The sequence below is a fragment of the Engraulis encrasicolus genome, chromosome 8 (assembly GCF_034702125.1).
Source record: "Engraulis encrasicolus isolate BLACKSEA-1 chromosome 8, IST_EnEncr_1.0, whole genome shotgun sequence".
Lineage (NCBI taxonomy): Eukaryota > Metazoa > Chordata > Actinopteri > Clupeiformes > Engraulidae > Engraulis > Engraulis encrasicolus.
Genome location: NC_085864.1, coordinates 2,506,328 through 2,527,463, shown reverse-complemented (window position 1 = coordinate 2,527,463; position 21,136 = coordinate 2,506,328). Strand labels below are relative to the sequence as shown.

Sequence of the window (21,136 nt, the reverse complement as noted above, 5' to 3'; positions counted from 1 at the left end):
AGGTAATGATTTACTTTCATAGTATATACCATATGAGAAGTGTTGTTCTATATAGATATTTCTCCTATGGGTAAGGGTGGCAAAAGACCTACAGTACATGTTGTCCATCAGCTGTCAGTTTTGATAGCAGTTTAAGTACTCAATGATTACTGAGCTAACTAATACAACTTTTGACACAAGTACTAGGTGAGGACTTGTCTGCAAATAAACATTTTTTTTATCTCTGTCTTCTTACTCAACATACACTAAGAAATCATTCCCATTTAATTTGAACTGAAGCCATACTGTGGCCTACATGTAGGCCTATATTGAGTAATCTGTAATGCCATTCTAAAGATGACTGAAATGCTCTCACAATATGCACTTGTAAAAATATAGAATTAGGTGATCTTATGGGGTTCTTCATACATATGGAAAGGTCCTGTCCTTTACCCTCTCTCATACAAATAAAATACGTATATCTGTTATGGAAATTAGAGGATGGGGAACCTGCTACCTAGGGCATCTTGCACTGACACTATCCCATTCAAATCGAGCATTAGCAGCAGTCTATTCTCACCATAGTTTTAGTGTTGGCAATGCTCATTTTAATTCAGACCAAGAATCTTCTCAAATCGTTCACAATGTTACATGCTGTCAAGCACGTAAGCACAGACTCACCCATACTTTCACACTATGTACATTTTGTAGTTTTATCAATCTGGTCTAGCAGGCTACCCTTGCTTCATCTCTTCTGAGGACTATATTAACATTGTCAGCTAAGTATAATGTCATGTAATAACAATGTAATGCGTTACCAACATGACATATTGTATATGACATGGTAGACATTTTTTTTTCAAGGGGCACCCCTTCTAGGATGTCTTCAAATCAGTCAAGGAACACGTGTACCGAATTATATGCTTCTATCCAGCGCGTAACGATTTCTCGGCTTACAGCCCCTACTATCTAGGGCTAGGCTATGTAAAGGGTGGGTTCTATGTGATCTTTCGGGCAAAGCCCTGCATCATGTCGATGGGCAGGGGGAAGATGATGGTGGAGTTCTTCTCTGCAGCGATGCTGTTGAGGGTCTGCAGGTAACGCAGCTGCAGAGCTGACGGAGACTCCGCTATGATGAGAGATGCTTCCTTCAGGGCACGAGACGCATTCATCTCCCCCTCAGCAGCAATCACCTATACCCACGCACACACACACACACACACAGATTTAGTTTTTCAATCAGCACAGAGTTCTGAAAGGAATTCAAATATCTATAACCTGGTAAAGCACTTCGTATAATCCTACATTTTTTAGTTCTTTTTAAAATGAGCTGGAGTTATACATCTGATTTGAAGTAAAATAAGACCCATGGCCATGGATTTGTCATTAGACATGCTAGATTTGTGCTTATACTACACCTATAATAACAAAAATGAAGTTCACAATTCGATGAAAGCCATGCTGCCCGAGGTGTCACATTAAAATAGTGAAATGGCTGTCCGGTGTTGCAGACTTTCTTTTTGTTACTATTTGACTTTGCTACTCCAGCACTCCTTTTTGGGATGGATATGCATGTTCTTCTCTGTTAAACTTTGTGCTTGGACCTCCCAACAGTTGAAAAAGGTAGGTCTGCACACTGCCGATAAGCTCCAAAAATAAACTTTATTTTTTAAAATGCAACGTTTCGATCACACTGGATCTTCATCAGGCATATAGATATGCCTGATGAAGATCCAGTGTGATCGAAACGTTGCATTTTAAATAATAAAGTTTATTTTTGGAGCTTATCGGCAGTGTGCAGACCTGCCTTTTTCAACTATCTGATTTGTTTGCCTGGCACCTGCAACAAGTGTTTTTGGATGTGCGCACCCTACCCAAAACTACTGGACCTCCCAACAGAGCGTACCACTTCGCCATCTATCTATCCACAGTAGGATGTTAGTAAAAGCTCGGTACTTAAAGGGACACTGTGCAGGATTTTTTTTGTTGTTCTTTTCCAGAATCCATGCTACCCATTCACTAATGTTACCTTTTTCATTAATATTTACCACCGCCATCAAATTGAAAGTGTTCATTATGACTGGAAAAATTGCACTTTTCATACATGAAAAGGGGGATCTTCTCTAGCCTGGTAAACCAGCGCCACCCGCTGGGACACCGAAAATTTTCAGCTGCGAGTGGGTCTGGCCTCGGATCTGAGAACGTTTTGAATACTGTGCCCTGAGTGTGGTAAAACCAATTACAGCGCAGTGATTTGTTATGAATCAACGCGGGCAGGGTTTTGAGGGAGTGACGATGAAGCTCGCAACACTGTTAGGAAAGCACATCAACGGCAAAGATCGCCGATGGGTCAGAGTGCCGGCACGGTTTGAAAAAACAACAGGTTGTTCTCATCAACGATCTTCGGAGGTATCATTCATCGGGGCCAGACTAAATTACTCCGGTCTCACATTTAGGCTGGTTTATCAGGCTAGATCTTCTCCATGGTCTGCCATTTTGAATGTCCAGAAATAGCCATTTTTAGCTGCAAAACTGACTGTACTTGGGCCATGCTAGAAAATATTAGTTTATTATTAGTTAACTTTCATGAAAAGATCAAATTTGGCAATAGGCAACCCAGTTTCAATTAGCAGCATAGTTGCAGTACCTTTTTTGACCATTTCCTGCACAGTGTTCCTTTAAGCTCTGGCCACCACTTCTCCACTGCATTACCCGTAGACAATGCGATATTATTAAAGATGTTCTCACACCTTGGTACCTTATTGCTGGCCTCTATTTATGTGTACACCAGCATGTTAATAGGATATCAGTAAAGGTGTTACCACATCTCAGTACCCTAGCTCTGGCCTCTATCTGTATACACCACATTAATATGAGAATAGTGAGGGTGTTGCCAGGTCTTGGTACCTTAGCTCTGGCCTCTATCTGTATACACATTAGTATGAGAATAGTGAGGGTGTTGCCAGGTCTTGGTACCTTAGCTCTGGCCTCTGTCTGTGTATACACCACATTAATATGAGAATAGTGAGGATGTTGCCAGGTCTTGGTACCTTAGCTCTGGCCTCTGTCTGTGTATACACCACATTAATATGAGAATAGTGAGGATGTTGCCAGGTCTTGGTACCTTAGCTCTGGCCTCTGTCTGTGTATACACCACATTAATATTATGAGATAAGTGAGGATGTTGCCAGGTCTTAGCTCTGGCCTCTGTCTGTGTATACACCTCATTAATATTATGAGATAAGTGAGGATGTTGCCAGGTCTTGGTACCTTAGCTCTGGCCTCTGTCTGTGTATACACCACATTAATATTATGAGATAAGTGAGGATGTTGCCAGGTCTTGGTACCTTAGCTCTGGCCTCTGTCTGTGTATACACCACATTAGTATGAGAATAGTGAGGATGTTGCCAGGTCTTGGTACCTTAGCTCTGGCCTCTCGTGCTGCCTCCGCCTCTGCAGCCATGGCCCTCTGCAGCTGATGGGGAAGCTTCACGTCCTTGATCTCCACGCGCTCCACCTTAATCCCCCAGGGGTCCGTGGCCTCGTCAAGAGATGTCTGTGGAGTAACCATAAGGGGGTGTGTGAGTCATTAATGATTAAAGGAACATTGTGTAGTGTCCAAGTTTTTCCAACCATCCAACCAACCATATGTCATTTGATTTCAGAGTGGCAGCATGTAATAGAGTAGAGTAGAGTAACTTTATTGATCCCCAATGGGAAATTCAGGTATCCACTAGCTTACATAAATACACAAATACACAAATGCCCACATGGACATTTCAAGACACAAATAACACAGGAATAGTCAGGGAGGGGAAAATAAAAATAAGAATAGTAAAGATAAAAAATGTAAAAATGTAAAAAAATGTAAAAAAGGTAATTGTGCAAAAAGACTCTCTGTGAGTTGGGATAGACCATGTGCAGAAAGCACACTCTGTCAGTTAAGGTAGACTTAACTCATTGATCTTAACACATTGACTACCAGTGGTGTTTTCAGAATCATGTCGTAGACTCCCAGCGTTCTAAACCATTTTTAGGTGTTTTCTGTACAGTCACAGCATATTGTGTGATAGGCCCGCCGAAACATGTTATGGCTTGTTTGAAAGGTGAGACTTTCACCTCTTAGTACATGAAAACCGCATGTCTATATGTGCTTTCATTGCCGAGCTATTGTGAGCTAAACCAAGGCCGGTATCGGCCAAAATCAACATGGAATGGAGATATTGAGGCTTTTATGAATGATGCGCCGTTTCAGAATCTTGTGCTTTTTCACGGGGTCCAATATGAAATTGGTGTACTAGACACGTTTCTCCTGCTCTGCCACCTCCCCCTGCAATTGTATCAACCAATCAAACGCATGTTCCGCCAGTGATGAGTTACGAGAAAAAGGTCACCGGCCAGTGCCCACTATCGGAAAATGTTTGGTTGTGGCACATCGAACCATGGTTTGGCTTTTTTTGTCATCTTAGACATCCAGTATCATAGTAAAAAAACTGATATCAAAACTGTAGTTGGGACAAAGGCCATTGGAAATGTGGGCAGTTGGAGCGTCCAAAAATAGGTCAACTGCTGTATACAGTGTGGGTCTAGTTCTGTATCCCAGGTGTGTGTGTTGGATGCCAACTTGCTGAGTTCAGTGGTAGAATGTTGGTAACTCTCCCTCCCAAAGCCTCCTACAGATGCAAGAACCACTGAGTGGCCGTCATAGCCCTAGACCCTTTACCTCAGTGTTTTGTACCTGTGCTCCCATAATGAGCTGTCGCTATAATAGCGTCCCACCATAGAGAGCCTGCTGACCTATGCTGTGTCAGTGTGGCACTCAAGCTACTATCAGAGAGAGTAGAGAGATATATACTTAAAGAATCTCTGCTACTATGAGGCTGACAGGGAGAGACTGCAGAGGGTGACCAAGACAGCACAAAAAAATCATAGGCTGCCCCCTGCCTCCCATAACCTCCATTTACAACTCCCACTACCTAAACAGAGCCAGGAGTATCATTAAAGACCATGCGCAACCTGGCTTCCATCTACTCACACTGTTGCCCTGTGGCATACGCTGCAGGCCTTTACCAGCCAGAACCAATAGAATGAAGGACAGCTCAAACTTGTCACAATACTGAACGCAAACATGCAGGACTGTGTTCATCTATCAAGGACTCTTTGCTCTGTGTGCTTAAAATGTCATTATACTCTGTATAATATTATACTTTTGACAGTAAAAGGCTTTGTATTTACTGCATATTGCATTGTATAAAGAGGTCGTGGGTTCGAACCCTGATTGGTAAACTAGCACGGTGCAAGCATACCTGCATGGCATGTGAGATGCCGACTCTGTCAGCCAGCAGGTCCGAGAGGCTGAGCGTGCCCAGTGTGTTCCTTAGGGTGGTCTGAGCCAGGAGCTGTGTCGCTGCTTCGGCGTCTGTGACATTGGTCACAGAGGAGATGGGACAGACCACGCAGTAATACACCGCTCCATCCACGCACACACTCACAGAGTCCTTAGTCAAAATATGGGGAAGGAAAACACACACAAGTTTATAGATGTGCCACAGGTTTGGCTAAGCAGGGCTAGTTCAAAAAGACTCTCCTCTTTTTCTCTCTCTCTCTCTCTATTGCTCGCGCTCTCTCTCGCTCTAAACTCACTCTCTCTCTCTCTCTCTCTCTCTCTCTCTCTCTCTCTCTCTCTCACACACACACACACACACACACACACACACACACACACACACACACACACACACACACACACACACGCACACACGCACACACACACACACACACACACAAACACAAATCTTTGATATTCATAGAAACATTAATAAAAAGTACATATGGAGAAATTGAAAGTAAATCAACAGACCCACCCCCCCCCAAAAAAAACAAAACAAAAAAACATTCAAACAACTGAAGAGGGCAACATTTACTTCAAAGAGGGAATGTCTGCGCTTCAGCCTTGGTGGTGCTTACAGTCGAGAACAGCAGTATTAAGACAAACTGGCCTACTTCACAATGACTTAACCCTGGGATGACTAGAGCACTCAGCAACTTTTTAAGTAAAAAAAAAAAGAGTTTGTAAAAAAAAAAATCAAAAACCTCTAAAACATTGACTTGTCACTGCTCCCTTAAGCTGAAAGACCGAAAGGTGGTATGGTGCCGTCCCGCCGCACTGCTTCCTTTCGGGTGCCACTGGGGGCTGCCCCCTTGCAGGGGAGGGGTAAGGCATGAATGCAATTTTGTTGTGTGCAGTATGCACTTGTGTGCTGTGTCACAATAACAAGGGGAGTTTCACAGGTGGGCTTTCACTTTCACTTCACTTGACTTTTCTTACTGATTCGCTATACTGACTCTTTGCATCTGTTGGCTGGTCCAAACTACCTCCCACTGCATGTTGGTATAGTGACAATAAAGAACTTGTAGTCTTCCACTGTACTCTTCTACTGTACCTCTTGTGGTGGGATGTCAAAAGAGACTGTCCTTATGTCCACACGCACTACATTGTCTATCCAGGGCAGAAAGAAGAAAATACCTAAAAGATACAAAAAGCCAGAAGAAAAAGAATGAGGCACGTAGTGTTTTTTTTCACCCCTGTGAAAGCTTTGTGTACATACATTACGAATTGACTAAGTACCAGTTGGACTGTTTGTAAGACAAAGAGGAGTGACCGTCCATTTGCTGCTTTAAAGTAATTTATAATCACGTAATTATCGTTTATACAATGCAAGACTATTTTCTAGATAGAACTGTTCACCTGGTCCTTTGGGTTTTGCATGCACAATGCGTCCAAATCGGAAAATGACTGCACGTTCATATTCTTGAACAACCTGTAATCAGAAATATATAGTGTGGTTTACCCTTGCAGAAATATATAGTGTGGTTTACCCTTGCATATAAGAGTTTAGGAGAGAGGTGATGTAGCTACTGCAAAAATGGGCAGGGAAAGGGCCATTTTATTTCCCTTGTCTTGTCTGTGTTGAGCATGAGGTCGTTTCTCTCCCAACAGTCAATAGGCCCTTCTCTATTGCCCGTTTTCTACCGACTCTAACGACCCGGTCACCGTAGATTAGGCCCCAGCAGCCCACATGTCCACATGCATGGCCCTTATCCTATAGCCGAAGGACATGAGTGAAAGGGACGTGTTGTTGGGGTATGGCATTCTGTTGTGCTACCCCACATAGCCGGGACTGTACCCTAAAAAAAACTAGCCTGATAAACCAGCCTAAATGTATTGGATGTCTAATTTACATACAAAACATTTTGCCGTCCAGCAGTTGGCGCTGGTTTTCCAGGCTACAAAAAAACTGCAGGTTGTGTCAATAAAAAAAAAAAACATCTGATGTGTCATCTGAAATTGTCAGTGTATTTGTTTGCTCCTTGTAGCTGTAGGCCTACTATGATCATGGTTGTGTCATGTTAGGTGTGTTGACTAGGCTACTGTACCTTGATGCATGGGACGATGGAAAAAGGGAACGTCATCATGATGCAGATGGCAGCGATGCCAATCATAGCATACTCCAGCACACCCAACGTTGCTGGCTCTGAACATGGACATGGCATGGGTTAGCGTGTTGCGCACGGGCATTGTGACTGCTAATAACTGGTATTATTATTATTATTATTATTATTATTATTATTATTATTATCATCGTCATCATCTTCTTCATCATGATCATGATCATGATCATCATCATCATCATCATCATCATCACCACCTGGACATTTGTACTGAGAGTCTACTACTTGTAATAGGCTAATAATAATAATAATAATAATAATAATAATAATAATAATATTAATAATAATAATCCAGCACCATCAAGATCACCATCATCAACAATACAAAAAGAAACAGTTAGTACAGCATGCTGCCACTTGTGTGTAGCTTACTGTTTACTGCCCACTTCCAATTTGCCTACTGCCCTCTTTCATGTTCAGGTTGATATAAATTCATACAATTCTCACGATTTCGGTGTAGAACTCCATCTTTTGGCCGTGATTCTGCGAGGTCGGTGGTAGGGGACACTGAGTGCATATCTGTAAGATTTCTGCGTGGCAGCAACACAGAGCAGAGTCAACATCTCATTAATGAGTCACATTTGCGTAAACTACAACTATGTCTCAGGTGGCAAACTTGTGCACCTGTGTCACTATATTTCAATACGCCATAGGCCTATGCACTGAAACACACAAAACAACTCCTACTCCCCAGTCGCCGGTCTTTGCTTGTGCATGTAGCATGCACGCACCTATCCAACCAATATACGTTTTTGGAAAGTAACAGATGAGGAAGGATAACTTACAGGTAAACAGGTTAATTCCGAACCGCGGAAGCAATGCAGTCACCTGGGCCGCTCACAGATGATAGAATCTTATAGTTCAAGTTCCACGTGGGCTACGAATGGGAATTGCACCTCTCCATTCCAACTAGCAAAAGATGCGCTCCACGCGTCCCGGGATGCGCTGTGATGTAGTCGTAGATCCACGTCCAGGAAAAAAAAAACACTTCACCTGGCTCTGGCCCTATATAGAAAAAAAAGAATAGGCCTACAGACTTTTGTCACTGATGTAGGCCTATTCTACTTGAAAAGCTTTTTGAAGTAAAGGCCAATTCAGAATAGGCTATATGGTTTTACTCTGATGTGGGTGGATGTGAACTAGAGAGCGAAGTTGAACTTTCGTTCGGATAATAAGCTTACTTTTACCGGTAACCCGGATCTGAGCCGAATACAACCAGAATCCCCCCGCCCCCACATCGGCTAAAGCCACGGCGACGCCCCTGACAGCTGTCATTAGTGGTCTAAAACCTTGCGTTAAGACCAACGCGCATGCTGATAGCTGACAGATATTTAACAGCACAAAGGAATAGGACAGGAGGACAGAGGCGTATCTTGCCACCAGGCAAGGCAGGCAGCCGCTTGAGGCCACAAGCCTCCAGATAGTGAGTAACAGCCCACACTTTACCACTGTAGTGGCGATTTTGGTTCAAATGTTAATTGTTTTGCATTTTCGCTTGGGGCCCCACCTGACCCTAGAATCACCTCTGCAGAAGGATAGGATAGGCCTTTATTGTCTCTTCTAGAGATAAGTTTGTTTTAGGCACAGAGGTTCTGAAAGTTCACACAAACACAACACAAGAAAACAATAAATATGAGAATGGACCCAGCACACAACATGTAGCCTAAACAGTGGATTGCACCTACTTCTCATCCAATCACATGCCAGCACATAACAGCCTATTCATAATTACACATAGTTATTGGTCATATTGCTGACAGGTAAAATATTTCCAAGGAAAGTGTGCAATCAGATATAGCAACCTGTCGTGTGTGTGTGTGTGTGTGTGTGTGTGTGTGTGTGTGTGTGTGTGTGTGTGTGTGTGTGTGTGTGTGTGTGTGTGTGTGTGTGTGTGTGTGTGTGTGTGTGTGTGTGTGTGTGTGAGAGAGAGATAGCAGAGAGATAGGGTCATTGCAGGGTCATCCAACCCCTTTCAAGAGGCCAGGAGATAGATTAAAATAACCGTAAGAGAAAATAAAACATAAATAAATAAACTCATGTCTCAGCATTTCTTTTCCCTCCCCAAATAAAATGTATAGAAAATCTTTCATCAGAAATGTAGGTCTAGTACTAGGGGAATCATCTTTACGTAGATCCTTTTTAAATTCCATGTACAAAATATTTGTTAGCCTATCATACAGTATAGTACTGTTTTACTGGACAGCTGTTGCCGATGCCATGCATTTTTTTCCAAGATCAGCTATTTCCCACAATGCATAAAACAAAGGACATTAACCCTGATGGCGATGTAACAACTTTATTTTCTCTTTTGTGATTACATACATGGCCAAGTGAACACAAATGTTACCTCCGCTATATCAATTGCACTGCAATATGCAAAATAATAAGGGCCTACAGGTATATCCCATACGTTTTCATTCTATTCTATACTGCATTATGTTGTGTTTCCTATGTGTTTTTTCGGGCAAAGCTCTGCATCATGTCGATGGGCAGGGGGAAGATGATGGTGGAGTTCTTCTCTGCAGCGATGCTGTTGAGGGTCTGCAGGTAACGCAGCTGCAGAGCTGATGGAGACTCCGCTATGATGAGAGACGCTTCCTTCAGGGCACGAGACGCATTCATCTCCCCCTCCGCAGCAATCACCTAAGGGGACACACATACATAGCTTGACATAAACTAATACCCATGTCAATGGAAGAGTTGGAGGTCTATCTTCCACAGTACTAGATATGCCTCTTTTCCACTGCCGGTTTTCTGGTAGGTTTACAGCTCAATACAGCGTGACTTGACAGTTCAATCGAAGAGCAAAACGTGGCGGCCAAGTCGCGCTGTGTCGAGCAGTAGGTCTAGCAGAAAGCCGGTAGTGGAAAAGAGGCATTGTACGTCTTGGTACCTTAGCTCTGGCCTCTGTCTGTGTATACACCACATTAATATGAGAATAGTGAGGATGTTGCCAGGTCTTGGTACCTTAGCTCTGGCCTCTATCTGTATACACCACATTAATATGAGATTTAGTGAGGATGTTGCCAGGTCTTGGTACCTTTGCTCTGGCCTCTGTCTGTGTATACACCACATTAGTATGAGAATAGTGAGGATGTTGCCAGGTCTTGGTACCTTAGCTCTGGCCTCCCGTGCTGCCTCCGCCTCTGCAGCCATGGCCCTCTGCAGCTGATGGGGAAGCTTCACGTCCTTGATCTCCACGCGCTCCACCTTAATCCCCCAGGGGTCCGTGGCCTCGTCAAGAGACTCCTGCAGAACAAAATAAAGTAAAGAAATGTTCCAGTTGTTTATCAATGTCACAGAGCGATTTTGAGTACCTCACAAGGGCGGGAGCAAAATTACAGGTCTTTTGTGAATTAAGGATTTTACTGTTTGTGGATGTTTAGTCAATTGCTACTGTCAACAATCCTACTCTGCAGTCCTGTGTTTACAGAGAGAACTCTATGTGGACAGAAAATATATTAGAAAGAAAGAAAGAATGAAAGAAAGGAAATTAGATAGATTGAAAGAAAGAAAAGCAAGTTGGGAAACTTCCATTGTCATTGTGACACAGCACAGCATAGATTACACACAACAAATTTGCATTCATGACCCATGCAAGGGGGCAGCCCACGTACCACAGTCATGGAGGAGGATGGGGGAGAGCACTGGTTATTCTTAGGCTGACTGTATGTAACCAAGGTCATCCTGGGCAGTCTGCCACCCAGGACTCTCAAACTTTCAGTACACGCCCCAATTCGCCATTGGAGGCACAGTTATCAATGATAAAAATAAGGGACACTTGTTTTCCGTGGGGGTCTGGGGCTCCTCCCCCCAAAAATGTTTTTTTCTTAGATATAATTTCCTGCATTATAACATGCCGCATCTCATTTCAGTTCAATATGGAACCCATACTTTTCTTTCTAAATACGGGAAGATTTCGTATTTTAAGGGATGGTTGGCAACCTTAGCTAAAGGTCTACTACACCTATATAGCTTAGTACTACCGTATCTGTATGAGACTTTACAGTAAGAGGGAGGTTTACTGATGTTCTACTGTCAAACTCTGCTAGTTAGCATCTGTTACATATACCTGCATGCTTTGAGAGATGCACTGACGGTCTGAGAGAAGTTCTGCGAGGTTCTTGGTGCCCAGTACGTTCCTCAGCGTTGTCTGTGCCAATAGCCGAGTGGCCTTGGCGGCGTCAGACACGTTCGCAACAGCAGAGATTGCACAGTAGATTCTGAAGTACACCACTCCATCCACTGACACGGTGACTGAGTCCTTAGTCAGAATCTAGAAGAAGAAGACGATGAAAAAGAAGAAGAATTCACAGATCATTACACATCATTACAAAGGAGCTAGGCAACTGGACATCTTTTTGGAGACCTTTTACCTTTCACATTTCACCAAATGTGTTCTTACCTCTTGTGGTGGAATGTCAAAGGAGACGGTTCGCATATCAACTTTTGTAATTGTGTCCGTGCAAGGCAGCACAAGGAAAAGACCTAAGAGGAAGAGATGGTCTTTGTTGTTCAGCTTCAAGATGACATGTCTTATATTGATATGCAATGTACAGTAATGATATTTGTAGAGTAGAATAATATAATAGAATATAGGCTACTTAATTGATCTCGAAGCAACAAAATCCACATTGCACTTATTTTTTTTTTATTTTAGTGCCTGTTTCTTCTGTAGGCCTAAAGCAACATTAACGTTTAATTTTGTGCATGGGACGTGACGTTCTCTTTCAAACTTGCTTGTGTTGTGAAGTAGCAATATGACAAATTAAATCTGTACCACACAGCAATTGTTGGGTACCCTAATAAGCAAGCCGACTGTGTTGGTATGTTGACATTTTCATATGCCGCAACACTAACATACAAAAAATGTTGCTCTAGGTAAAAGTTTAGGTTTAGGTCAACATTTGAGATCGCACACAAGTTGCAACAGGGTATGTGATAACAATGTAATAGGGTGTAACACTTGTAATTCACACTATCAATTGACCTTTAATGTACCACTATTACTTAATGGCGAGTCCTCATGACTCCAATAGTGACTCCTTATTGGCTACTAATGGAATAAGCATCACTGAATACATACATCATGTTAATTCATGTTACTGTAAAACATATATCATTTTAATTTACCATAAATCAGATATTACTTCCAACATTATTCCATTATTGTTCATGCACCATTATTGTAAAGTGGTACTGACATGAGTAATGTTTGTATGTGGGTGGGAAGGGTGAGTATTCCATTGTTTAGTTGATGAAACAGATTGTGCCAAGAAAAAGCACATTTTGCAATTGCTGTGAGTCAACTTGGGAGACTACAGTTTCCCCTGGTGATAGATCTGGTGGCTCTACCAATGTGTTCAGAGCAGGTCATGGATGAAGGTGCCTTATGGTAAAGACAATTAGACAGTGTTACAGATGAATGCTTGTTTAAATAGTTACCAGGTCCTTTGGGCTTTTTATCCACAATACGACCCAGCCTGAAAATCACAGCTCGCTGATACTCAGTCACAATCTGTAGACATGAAGACAATTCAGGTTGATATACAATACGTCTAAATTCATTCATTCTTACAATTTCAGTGTAGGACTCCATCTTTTGACCATGGCTCTGCCAAATGTCTCTGACAATTTATTTCGACAGGAAATTCAAAATGGCGGACCATGGAGAAGATCCCCCTTAAGTGTTGTGCTCATTTCATAAAACATACCTTTACACACATGAATATGGAGACAGGGAGGGTTGCCACTGTACAAATCACCGAAACGATGATCAGGAGCCAACCACAGAAGCCCAAGCCAGGATTCTCCTCATCTGAAGGTAAAGGTAACATGGGTTGATGGTGTATCACATGCTTTTCAATGACACAATGCACCAACGGCATATGCCAGGTATGAGGACCACTGACAGCTTTGGCCGGACCTGGGGAAAAGTCGTCTGAAACCCTGTTAGTGTGTGTTAATGTTAGTGGACTGGTTGTTGTATGCTGTTTACTAGCTGTCCATACTATCAAATTGGTGTGTGTTGGTACTGAGTGAGTCTTTCATAATCGTTGTTGTACTGCATTAGACGTGGCTGATGCTTTTGTCCAAAGCCATTTATACAGTTACAGTATACACAGGTGGTTTTGGTTACAGTCCATGGCGCAACATGGGGTTAGATGCTTTGCCTAAGGGTAGTTAATCCATCGGAGACCACACACATTATGATATGGGACTGGCACCTGCAATGTTTTGATCAAATACAATTAGTATGCATAGTTACGTAATATGTATCTATCAACATAACACTATTCATTGCGAACTTAACACTTGACCTGACACAGGGGTAAGTGCAAGTGCACAGGGCTACATATTGCCATGCTGTCACAATCCTAAAACAAGTGTAAACTAATAGGTTACAGTCTACCATATAGCAAACAAACAAACAAAACGCAAAAACAAACTCCTGTGTCACTGTTCAGTAAGCAAGTGTGTGCTGAAAGCGTAGTCACTCCATCTGAGCTGATGACTCTTCTCTATGGTTGTGGCACATTAGATTACGTACTGTACTGTACCTCAGGTGTCAAGTTGCAATTATGCATGTTGTTCATTCCCAAAGTATCAAATGATGTTGGCCACTCCACTAACTGGTCACATGTTGTGTGGTAACTACACCCACCTACATCCCTCATGTGCCCCCCCCCCTCCCCCTCTCCTAGCAGCACACACTAGGGTCTCTCCTCTGCACTTAGCAACCACTTCCAAACAAAAGGAAATAGAAAACAATGTAAATGAACACAACGTAAGAGAGGAGGAAAAGCGCATTTGGACAAAGGCATATCCTTTGAAATCATCCTCCATCTGAAAACAAAGCAAGCTTCTTTAATGAAATACTAAACTAACACATTATAATCCCTTTATGGTCTTTTCTTGTAACATACCCCAATGGTATACCCCCTGTGACTCAGAGCGAAGAGCAGCTGTGTATGTACGTATATCACCTACCTTGAAGGTTGGTTCTACTGTCGCTGGGAGCATCTGAGATCTTCAGTTGGTTCACCATGTCTGTTGCATGTACGCTCGAAGAACGATGATCCAAAGCTGAAGGCATTGAATGCCACGAAAACGTTTTGAGCAGGACTGTGTGTGTGTGTGTGTGTGGGCGGGTGCGCAGTGGGGAGGGAGGAGGTGTTCATCTCCAGTCAGGTGTGTGTGTGTGTGTGTGTGTGTGCGCGCGCGCGCGCGCGTGTGTGTGTGTGTGTGTGCGGGTGTGTGTGTGCGCGCATGTGTATGCGGGGGGGGGGGGGGGGTGCATCTCGCTTCTGTCAGGGTGTGGCCTATCCCTTTACCTGGAGACTGAGCGCACCTGGATGACACAGCAAACCCTCAGAGGGTGCCCTCGACTCATGACAGCCAGCACAGTATGCTTGTTTAGCCACTAAGTCACATCTGAAAAGCAAGGCCCCATTCTCATTGATTATTTGGTCCTGTGTGATATGATAGACTTGGTTCCTGTTCCAGACCAGTTCCTGTTGCTGTTTTCTAGCTAAATGCCTCTGAGGCTGTCTGTCCTCCATGGACTGAAAATGTGGCTGTTTTTTTAGATGAATAAGTCATGATGATCATCTGATGCCGCCTGCTCCCGTGAAATATGATCACTCCTCCAGTCCATGGTGCTATTGCTCAAATTGCCCTGGACATCCAGTGTTGGAATTTTACAGCATTGAGTCGGAAAGGAGTCTCTTTGTTTGAGTGTTGTGCGTTAGCTTGGGCAGGTTGGGCTTTGGGTGCTCATCGGCAAAAAAGCTGAATTTTCAACCCTATGCGTATAAAGATATTGTTTTTTTTACATACATGACAGTCAAAGACAACAATATATATTTTTTTCTTTAAAACCCCTCATATGAAGAAACAGGGCTCTAAATTAACACTCAGCAAATGGCCAAATTCTGGTGAAATCTCAGTTTGACTGGTAGAAAGGAAAACTTACTAGCCACTTTTACTGGTAGTGTGTGCATTTTTTGGCTAGTAAGATTTAACATCTACTGATGAAAAAAAGTTAATTTATAGCCCTGTGAATCCCCTTTCTAAAAAGAAATAAACCCCAAACAAATTAACAAAAAATATTTTGTTTTCTGCTCTCGTTTCCGTATTTAAGACCATAGCACAAGCCAACTCCTGCATGCGACTCGAGTAAGATACAGATCAAGTTTTCTGTTAGATGGATGTTTTGAGAGCCCAGTGATGGCCATGGCTGTTACTAATATTAATTTATACTAATACTATTTGATTAATGTACACACAAGACCCTCATTATATGATGTGATACACATTTAACACTAGAATTCACTGGACAACACGTCATGTCACCAATATGACCTGTGAAGCACATTGAGTTGCACCTGTGTATGAAATGCGCTATATAAATAAACTTGCCTTGCCTTGCCTTACCAATAGCAGATGATAACAGAAAAACACAAGAAAATGAAACTCAAATGAGACCATTTTATTCAATTATTGAAAACCAAAAATATATTTTTATAAAAGTCCTGACAACGCCGTAATTTGCTGTTGCCCACATGGGCTCCATGATAATGCTGACTAAATCAGTTCCTGGCATTGTGTGTCTGTATGGTGTTGGATTACATTAAAGTGGAATATGGAAAAGTACAACAAGACAACATTTCAGGGAAAAAATTGAGGATGATATGAAAAAAAGTAATTCCTCAACAGGGCTGTTAAGTTGGTATTCAATTTTTAATGCTAAAAGTATACAAAAATATACATACATATTTCAATCATACTTCAATCAATCTCTCTCTCTCTCAGACAAATATTAGACACTGTATATCCCATACATACTGTATGTTCCAGAGGGGTTGAGAGTGGTCGCTTTTACACATGGCACATTTAAAAGGAGATCACAGTTGACAGAAAGAAAGAAAGAAAGAAAGAAAGAAAGAAAGAAAGAAAGAAAGAAAGAAAGAAAGAAAGAAAGAAAGAACGAAAGAAAGAAAGAAAAAAAGGAAGAAGTATAGACTAGAGCATCGAAGTTTATAGTTTGTTATGGATGAAAACCTATTCCAGATAGATAGACATACACGCCTCCTTTACACACTTCCAGTCAGAGACGTGCAACTGATCCTCCCATTAGTGCAGTAGATAAGAAGTCCAGCGCAGTCTACTAAGGAAACAACAGACAAGGAGCTGGATGGCACTCTCGTTGTTGACCAGGTGTGGCGGTCTAGGGACTCACCCAGTGAATTCAACTTGTGTTTACCACTTGCACAGTGTCCATACAGTACATACTGTACCTAGGTAAGAAAGCCTGCATCATGAAATACACACCTCTGATTAACCCAACCTAAACTTAATGTTATTTAAGACTAGACTTAGTTATTTAATATTTACAACAAGACAAGCATTCCATGTAATTTTATCACACTATCTTTAAGTAAAGGTCATGCTATGCTTTCTGGCACACTTTACTTTAAATGTATGTAATTACATGAGAGGTCAGGGAAGGCGACAGGGGCCCCGGTTGAGGTGCTGGGGGCCCAGGGAGGGTGGCTGGAGGGGCTGTCTCAGATCAGGTTGGAGTGGAGGTCGTCCTCAGCTGTCAAACTGCCTCATCATGGCCTTGCGGCTGAGCTCGTATGCCAGGAACAGAGCTCCATTGGCAGGGAAGGTCCGGATCATGGTGGGGGTGAGGCCGGAGTAGAGTGGTGCCACTCCTGTGGACAGTAACAGGCATACAAATCGAGAGGTTACTGGTGCTGTTGTTGGTGAAGTTCACTGAAGTTAAACTACAGCACAAGCTTGTTTTTACGTAGTAGTCTAGGCCAGTGTTTCCCAACCAGGGGTACGTGTACCACTAGGGGTACGCGAGCACACCTCAGGGGGTACACGGAAAAATTTAATAATAGCAAATATATTGAGTGTGGTCACATTGGGATTGACTAACAGAGCATGTGTGAGGGCGAGGGGGTACTCATCATATGACAAAATGTCTTAGGGGGTACGCAGGACAAAAAAGGTTGGGAAACACTGGTCTAGGCAATGGGTGCGATATACTGGGAGAATCGCTCGGAAGGTGATAAAAGCGTAAAACTTGGCACAAATGTTCATTAGGACATGCTTATTCATTTCAGGGGTGGAGCCACTCAGAATTCAGCGTTGCCTAGCAACGGTTGCAGGTGAAGCATCTTCCTTAGCAACCAGCATCAGTAATACAGTTCCCAGCAATGGTGTTATGATGTCTAAATATTGACTCCTTGCCCTAATATTACTAAATATCAGGGGTGGAGCCACTCAAAATTGAATGTTGCCTAGCCACAGATGCTAGGTAAAGCATCTTCCTTAGCAACCAGCGTCAGTAATACAGTTCCCAGCAATTTTGTGGTGTTATGATGTGTTGAAATTAACTCCTTGCCCTAATATCACTAAATATCAGGGGTGGAGCCACTAAGAATTTAGCGTTGCCTAGCAACGGTTGCTAGGTGAGGCATCTATCTTAGCAACCAGAATCAGTAATACAGTTTCCAGCAATTTTGTGGTGTTATGATGTCTAAATATTGACTCCTTGGCCTTATATTACTAAATATCAGGGGTGGAGCCACTCAAAATTTAATGTTGCCTAGCAATGGTTGCTAGGTAAAGCATCTTCCTTAGCAACTAGAATCAGTAATACAGTTACCAGCAATTTTGTGGTGTTGTGTGTAAATACTAACTCCTTGCCCTAATATCACTAAATATCAGGGGTGGAGCCACTCAAAAGTCAATGTTGCCTAGCAACAGTTGCTAGGTAAAGCATCTTCCTTAGCAACCAGCATCAGTAATACAGTTCCCAGCAATTTTATTATGTGTAAATATTGACTCCTTGTTCAAATATCACTGAAATAATGCTAATGCTTCAAATAATAATATGTATGCAATATGTATGATTATGACCTCCTTTGATCTTATTCTTGCCCATGGTTGCCAGGCCATTAACTCTCCTGAGCAACAAACATCAATGATACAGTCATTCTAGACACCACAAAGCATTGCAATAATATTCTCACTTTAGTTCTTGAACACATTTGAAGTAATGACGGGCTTTATGTGTCACTTCAAGTCAAGCCTCTCTTTATTTCACTGTACTTTACATGTGCCTAGCACTGCATTCTGATCATTCAGAGCACAACATTACCATTTGGAAAGAAAGATGCCTACATGAACAACATCATGTGTCTGTGTTGTGTCAAATGACAAAGAAATTGTTGACATGCGTACCCAGGAACTAAGTATAAAATACTAAATGGATTGTTACATCATTTAGACAACTGTAACATGCTTTCAAAATAAATGGAATCTGTCTAAAATTATTTAATAACAGCAGATTATAGTCTTTAAATGCAAATAAATGTTTTTCTCTTAACCAATAATTGGTTAGCAGTTGGTTACAATCATGGGTACTGTTTGCCTATTACTGTATTAATATATAATTACTTTTTATATTATATTCCAATATCCAGATTTAAAACTAACAAACTATGTATGTGCTGTTACACAAGTATGGACACACTCATAATTCTTGTGATGAACATAATTTTGCTTTGGGGATTTATAAAAGCACTCTAACTCGGACTGACTGAATTAAGCCACTTAGTCACATCGTCTATATTGATGGTGTATGTGTGCAAACTGTAATACAAATTTGCAAAGATCTCGCAGGCCTAATGGGCGAAGTGGTTCCGTGGGCCAAATTTGCTCCCCTGGCCTGAGTTTCACATCCCTGTCTTAAATTAATTCTTACAGTATTTACACTGAACCTTAATCAAATGGAATATAAGCTTTTACAGAGCTGTACTGTTTCTCTATCCAAAAACCTACTGACGTACCACTCTATCATTAACCTGATTATTGCAATGTGTACAGAATATACAAATCACTACCAAGTGCTTAGGCATTGCATTGTTACAGTCAGCTTTCTGTGCCAGTTGATGACAGTTCCTGGGGCTCAAACTCTCTTCAGCCATATGTGAAGGTGTGGAAAACACTCTTATTAACCTTATCCTTACTTAACCTTAAGGGGATTGGGCAGAATCTAGACAAAAACAGACACATCTGGGTTTGAATGAGTGCTTAAGCCACTGCTGCTTACACCGTATCAGTTGTGTTGTCTTAGCCTGGGATACCCCATGTTGCTTTGCACAATCATTCCAGTCTGAAAAACTTGGAAAGCGTGGATTCTATCCCTCAGCGAGGCAACTAGATCTTGGGGGCCAATCAGAGAGCGGGGAGGGGTGGAAAGATGATGACGTGTATTACAGTACTTGACAAATGGAAACTTTCAGTTTGTTACAGTAACTGAAACAATTGGCTATGGGCTACATAAGTGCTATATAAAAATGATGTATAGTTATTATTATTAGATAAGCACTTTACGAGAATGAGTTAGAATGGCAAGAATAACAAAGAGGAAATTATCTCAGATATTGGTGGTATATAAACTCTTGAACCATTAATGCAGTGATATTAGGACAAGTACTCACGATTCAGACAGAGAGTGGCTCCAGCCCTGAAACTGACAAACATGTCCTGATGAACAAGGACTCAAGATTCAGACATCATGACACCACAAAAGTGCTAAGAAACTCTATCCGTGATGCTGGTTGCTAAGGAAAATGCTTTGCCTAGCAACCGTTGCTATGCAACATTGAATTCTGTGTGGCTCCAAAGGCTCCAGAGAGACAGAGAAGGGATTCAGACATCATGACACCACAAAAGTGCTAAGAAACTCTATCAGTGATGCTGGTTGCTAAGGAAAATGCTTTGCCTAGCAACCGTTGCTATGCAACCTTGAATTCTCTGTGGCTCCAGAGACTCCAGAGGCTCCAGAGAAGGAGTGGAGACATCATGACACCACAAAAGTGCTAAGAAACTCTATCAGTGATGTTGGTTGCTAAGGAAAATGCTTTGCCTAGCAACCGTTGCTATGCAACATTGAATTCTCTGTGGCTCCACCCCTGAAATCGATAAGCATGTCCTAATGAACACTTGTGCCAAGTTTCATGCTTTTATCACCTTGCGAGCGATTTTATCACCCATTGCCTAGACTATAGCCTCTTACTGCAGCAGGGGTCGCCGGCGACCCTATTCACTTGCTGAAAATGCTTAACTACATCATAACTACATTGCTGTGACATTACAGAGAGCCATAGTGCTGCGCTAAGGGGTTAAAGAAACCAAACAGGATTTTGGAGAGCTCCGGGGTGTTCACCATCTCTCCTTGGGGCTCATTTGTGAGTAAACAACCTCAAGATTGTTTTAGGAAAGGAAATCTGAAATACTCAAGGTCTCAGTATTTAATATTGATTATAGCCTAATCTTCTTTCGTCTTCTTTATTCTACTCTACTTAACTATACTCTACTCTCCTTTCCACTCCTCTGCTCCACTCTATGGCGTGGTGACTTCTACACACAGCTCACCTTCGTTTCGCACGATGCCCATGAAGGTCTTGAGGAAGCCAGCCTGGCGGCCCGCCATGGAAAGCACCTGGATGCGGGACTTGACACAGTCGATGGGGTACACCATTAGCCAGAGGCAAGCCCCGCCGAACCCTCCGCTGAACATTAGAGCAAGCACACCTGTGGAACGCAGCCGCACACATCAAAC

At 42.3% G+C, this 21,136-nt stretch overlaps 4 protein-coding genes across 6 annotated transcripts in view; all 4 read right to left on the bottom strand.

Annotated features, from left to right (window-relative positions):
* Positions 1 to 977: 977 nt before the first annotated feature.
* Positions 978 to 8,766, bottom strand: LOC134454761 (stomatin-like). The gene is made up of 7 exons (XM_063205921.1): positions 8,673 to 8,766; positions 7,417 to 7,514; positions 6,728 to 6,800; positions 6,423 to 6,505; positions 5,286 to 5,489; positions 3,401 to 3,535; positions 978 to 1,172 (listed from the first exon to the last, which is right to left on the bottom strand). Exons 1-7 carry the CDS (start codon positions 8,764 to 8,766, stop codon positions 978 to 980), a joined length of 882 nt encoding a protein of 293 aa, XP_063061991.1.
* Positions 8,767 to 9,924: 1,158 nt separating this feature from the next.
* On the bottom strand, positions 9,925 to 10,735 carry LOC134454049 (stomatin-like). The gene is made up of 2 exons (XM_063204802.1): positions 10,606 to 10,735; positions 9,925 to 10,134 (listed from the first exon to the last, which is right to left on the bottom strand). The coding sequence occupies exons 1-2, from the start codon at positions 10,645 to 10,647 to the stop codon at positions 9,940 to 9,942; spliced, it is 237 nt and encodes a 78-aa protein (XP_063060872.1). The 5' UTR covers positions 10,648 to 10,735; the 3' UTR covers positions 9,925 to 9,939.
* An 804-nt stretch (positions 10,736 to 11,539) lies between these two features.
* LOC134454760 (stomatin-like) lies at positions 11,540 to 14,560 on the bottom strand. The gene is made up of 5 exons (XM_063205920.1): positions 14,482 to 14,560; positions 13,206 to 13,309; positions 12,937 to 13,009; positions 11,897 to 11,979; positions 11,540 to 11,767 (listed from the first exon to the last, which is right to left on the bottom strand). The coding sequence occupies exons 1-5, from the start codon at positions 14,537 to 14,539 to the stop codon at positions 11,540 to 11,542; spliced, it is 546 nt and encodes a 181-aa protein (XP_063061990.1). The 5' UTR covers positions 14,540 to 14,560.
* A 1,424-nt stretch (positions 14,561 to 15,984) lies between these two features.
* slc25a15a (solute carrier family 25 member 15a) overlaps positions 15,985 to 21,136 on the bottom strand; it is a 15,828-nt gene continuing 10,676 nt past the window's right edge. For all 3 annotated transcript variants that reach the window (XM_063204800.1, XM_063204799.1, XM_063204801.1), the window contains exons 6-7: positions 20,950 to 21,108; positions 15,985 to 17,210 (exon numbers count right to left, since the gene is read on the bottom strand). In XM_063204800.1, coding sequence (XP_063060870.1) covers positions 17,089 to 17,210; positions 20,950 to 21,108 — 281 coding nt within the window. In that variant the 3' untranslated portion in view covers positions 15,985 to 17,088. The remainder of the gene's footprint in view (positions 17,211 to 20,949; positions 21,109 to 21,136) is intronic.

Coding starts and splice junctions, on each gene's coding strand:
- LOC134454760 (XM_063205920.1), bottom strand. CDS start 14,539: ATGGTGAACCAACTGAAGATCTCAGATGCTCCCAGCGACAGTAGAACC. Junction 13,010..13,205: donor CCATATTCATGTGTGTAAAG/GTATGTTTTATG, acceptor TCATGTCTACAG/ATTGTGACTGAGTATCAGCG. Junction 11,980..12,936: donor TAAAAAGCCCAAAGGACCTG/GTAACTATTTAA, acceptor TCTTCCTCTTAG/GTCTTTTCCTTGTGCTGCCT.
- LOC134454049 (XM_063204802.1), bottom strand. CDS start 10,647: ATGGCTGCAGAGGCGGAGGCAGCACGGGAGGCCAGAGCTAAG. Junction 10,135..10,605: donor CACGGGAGGCCAGAGCTAAG/GTACCAAGACCT, acceptor GTGTCCCCTTAG/GTGATTGCTGCGGAGGGGGA.
- LOC134454761 (XM_063205921.1), bottom strand. CDS start 8,766: ATGACAGCTGTCAGGGGCGTCGCCGTGGCTTTAGCCGATGTGGGGGCG. Junction 6,506..6,727: donor TGCAAAACCCAAAGGACCAG/GTGAACAGTTCT, acceptor TGTATCTTTTAG/GTATTTTCTTCTTTCTGCCC. Junction 5,490..6,422: donor TTGACATCCCACCACAAGAG/GTACAGTAGAAG, acceptor TTCCTTCCCCAT/ATTTTGACTAAGGACTCTGT.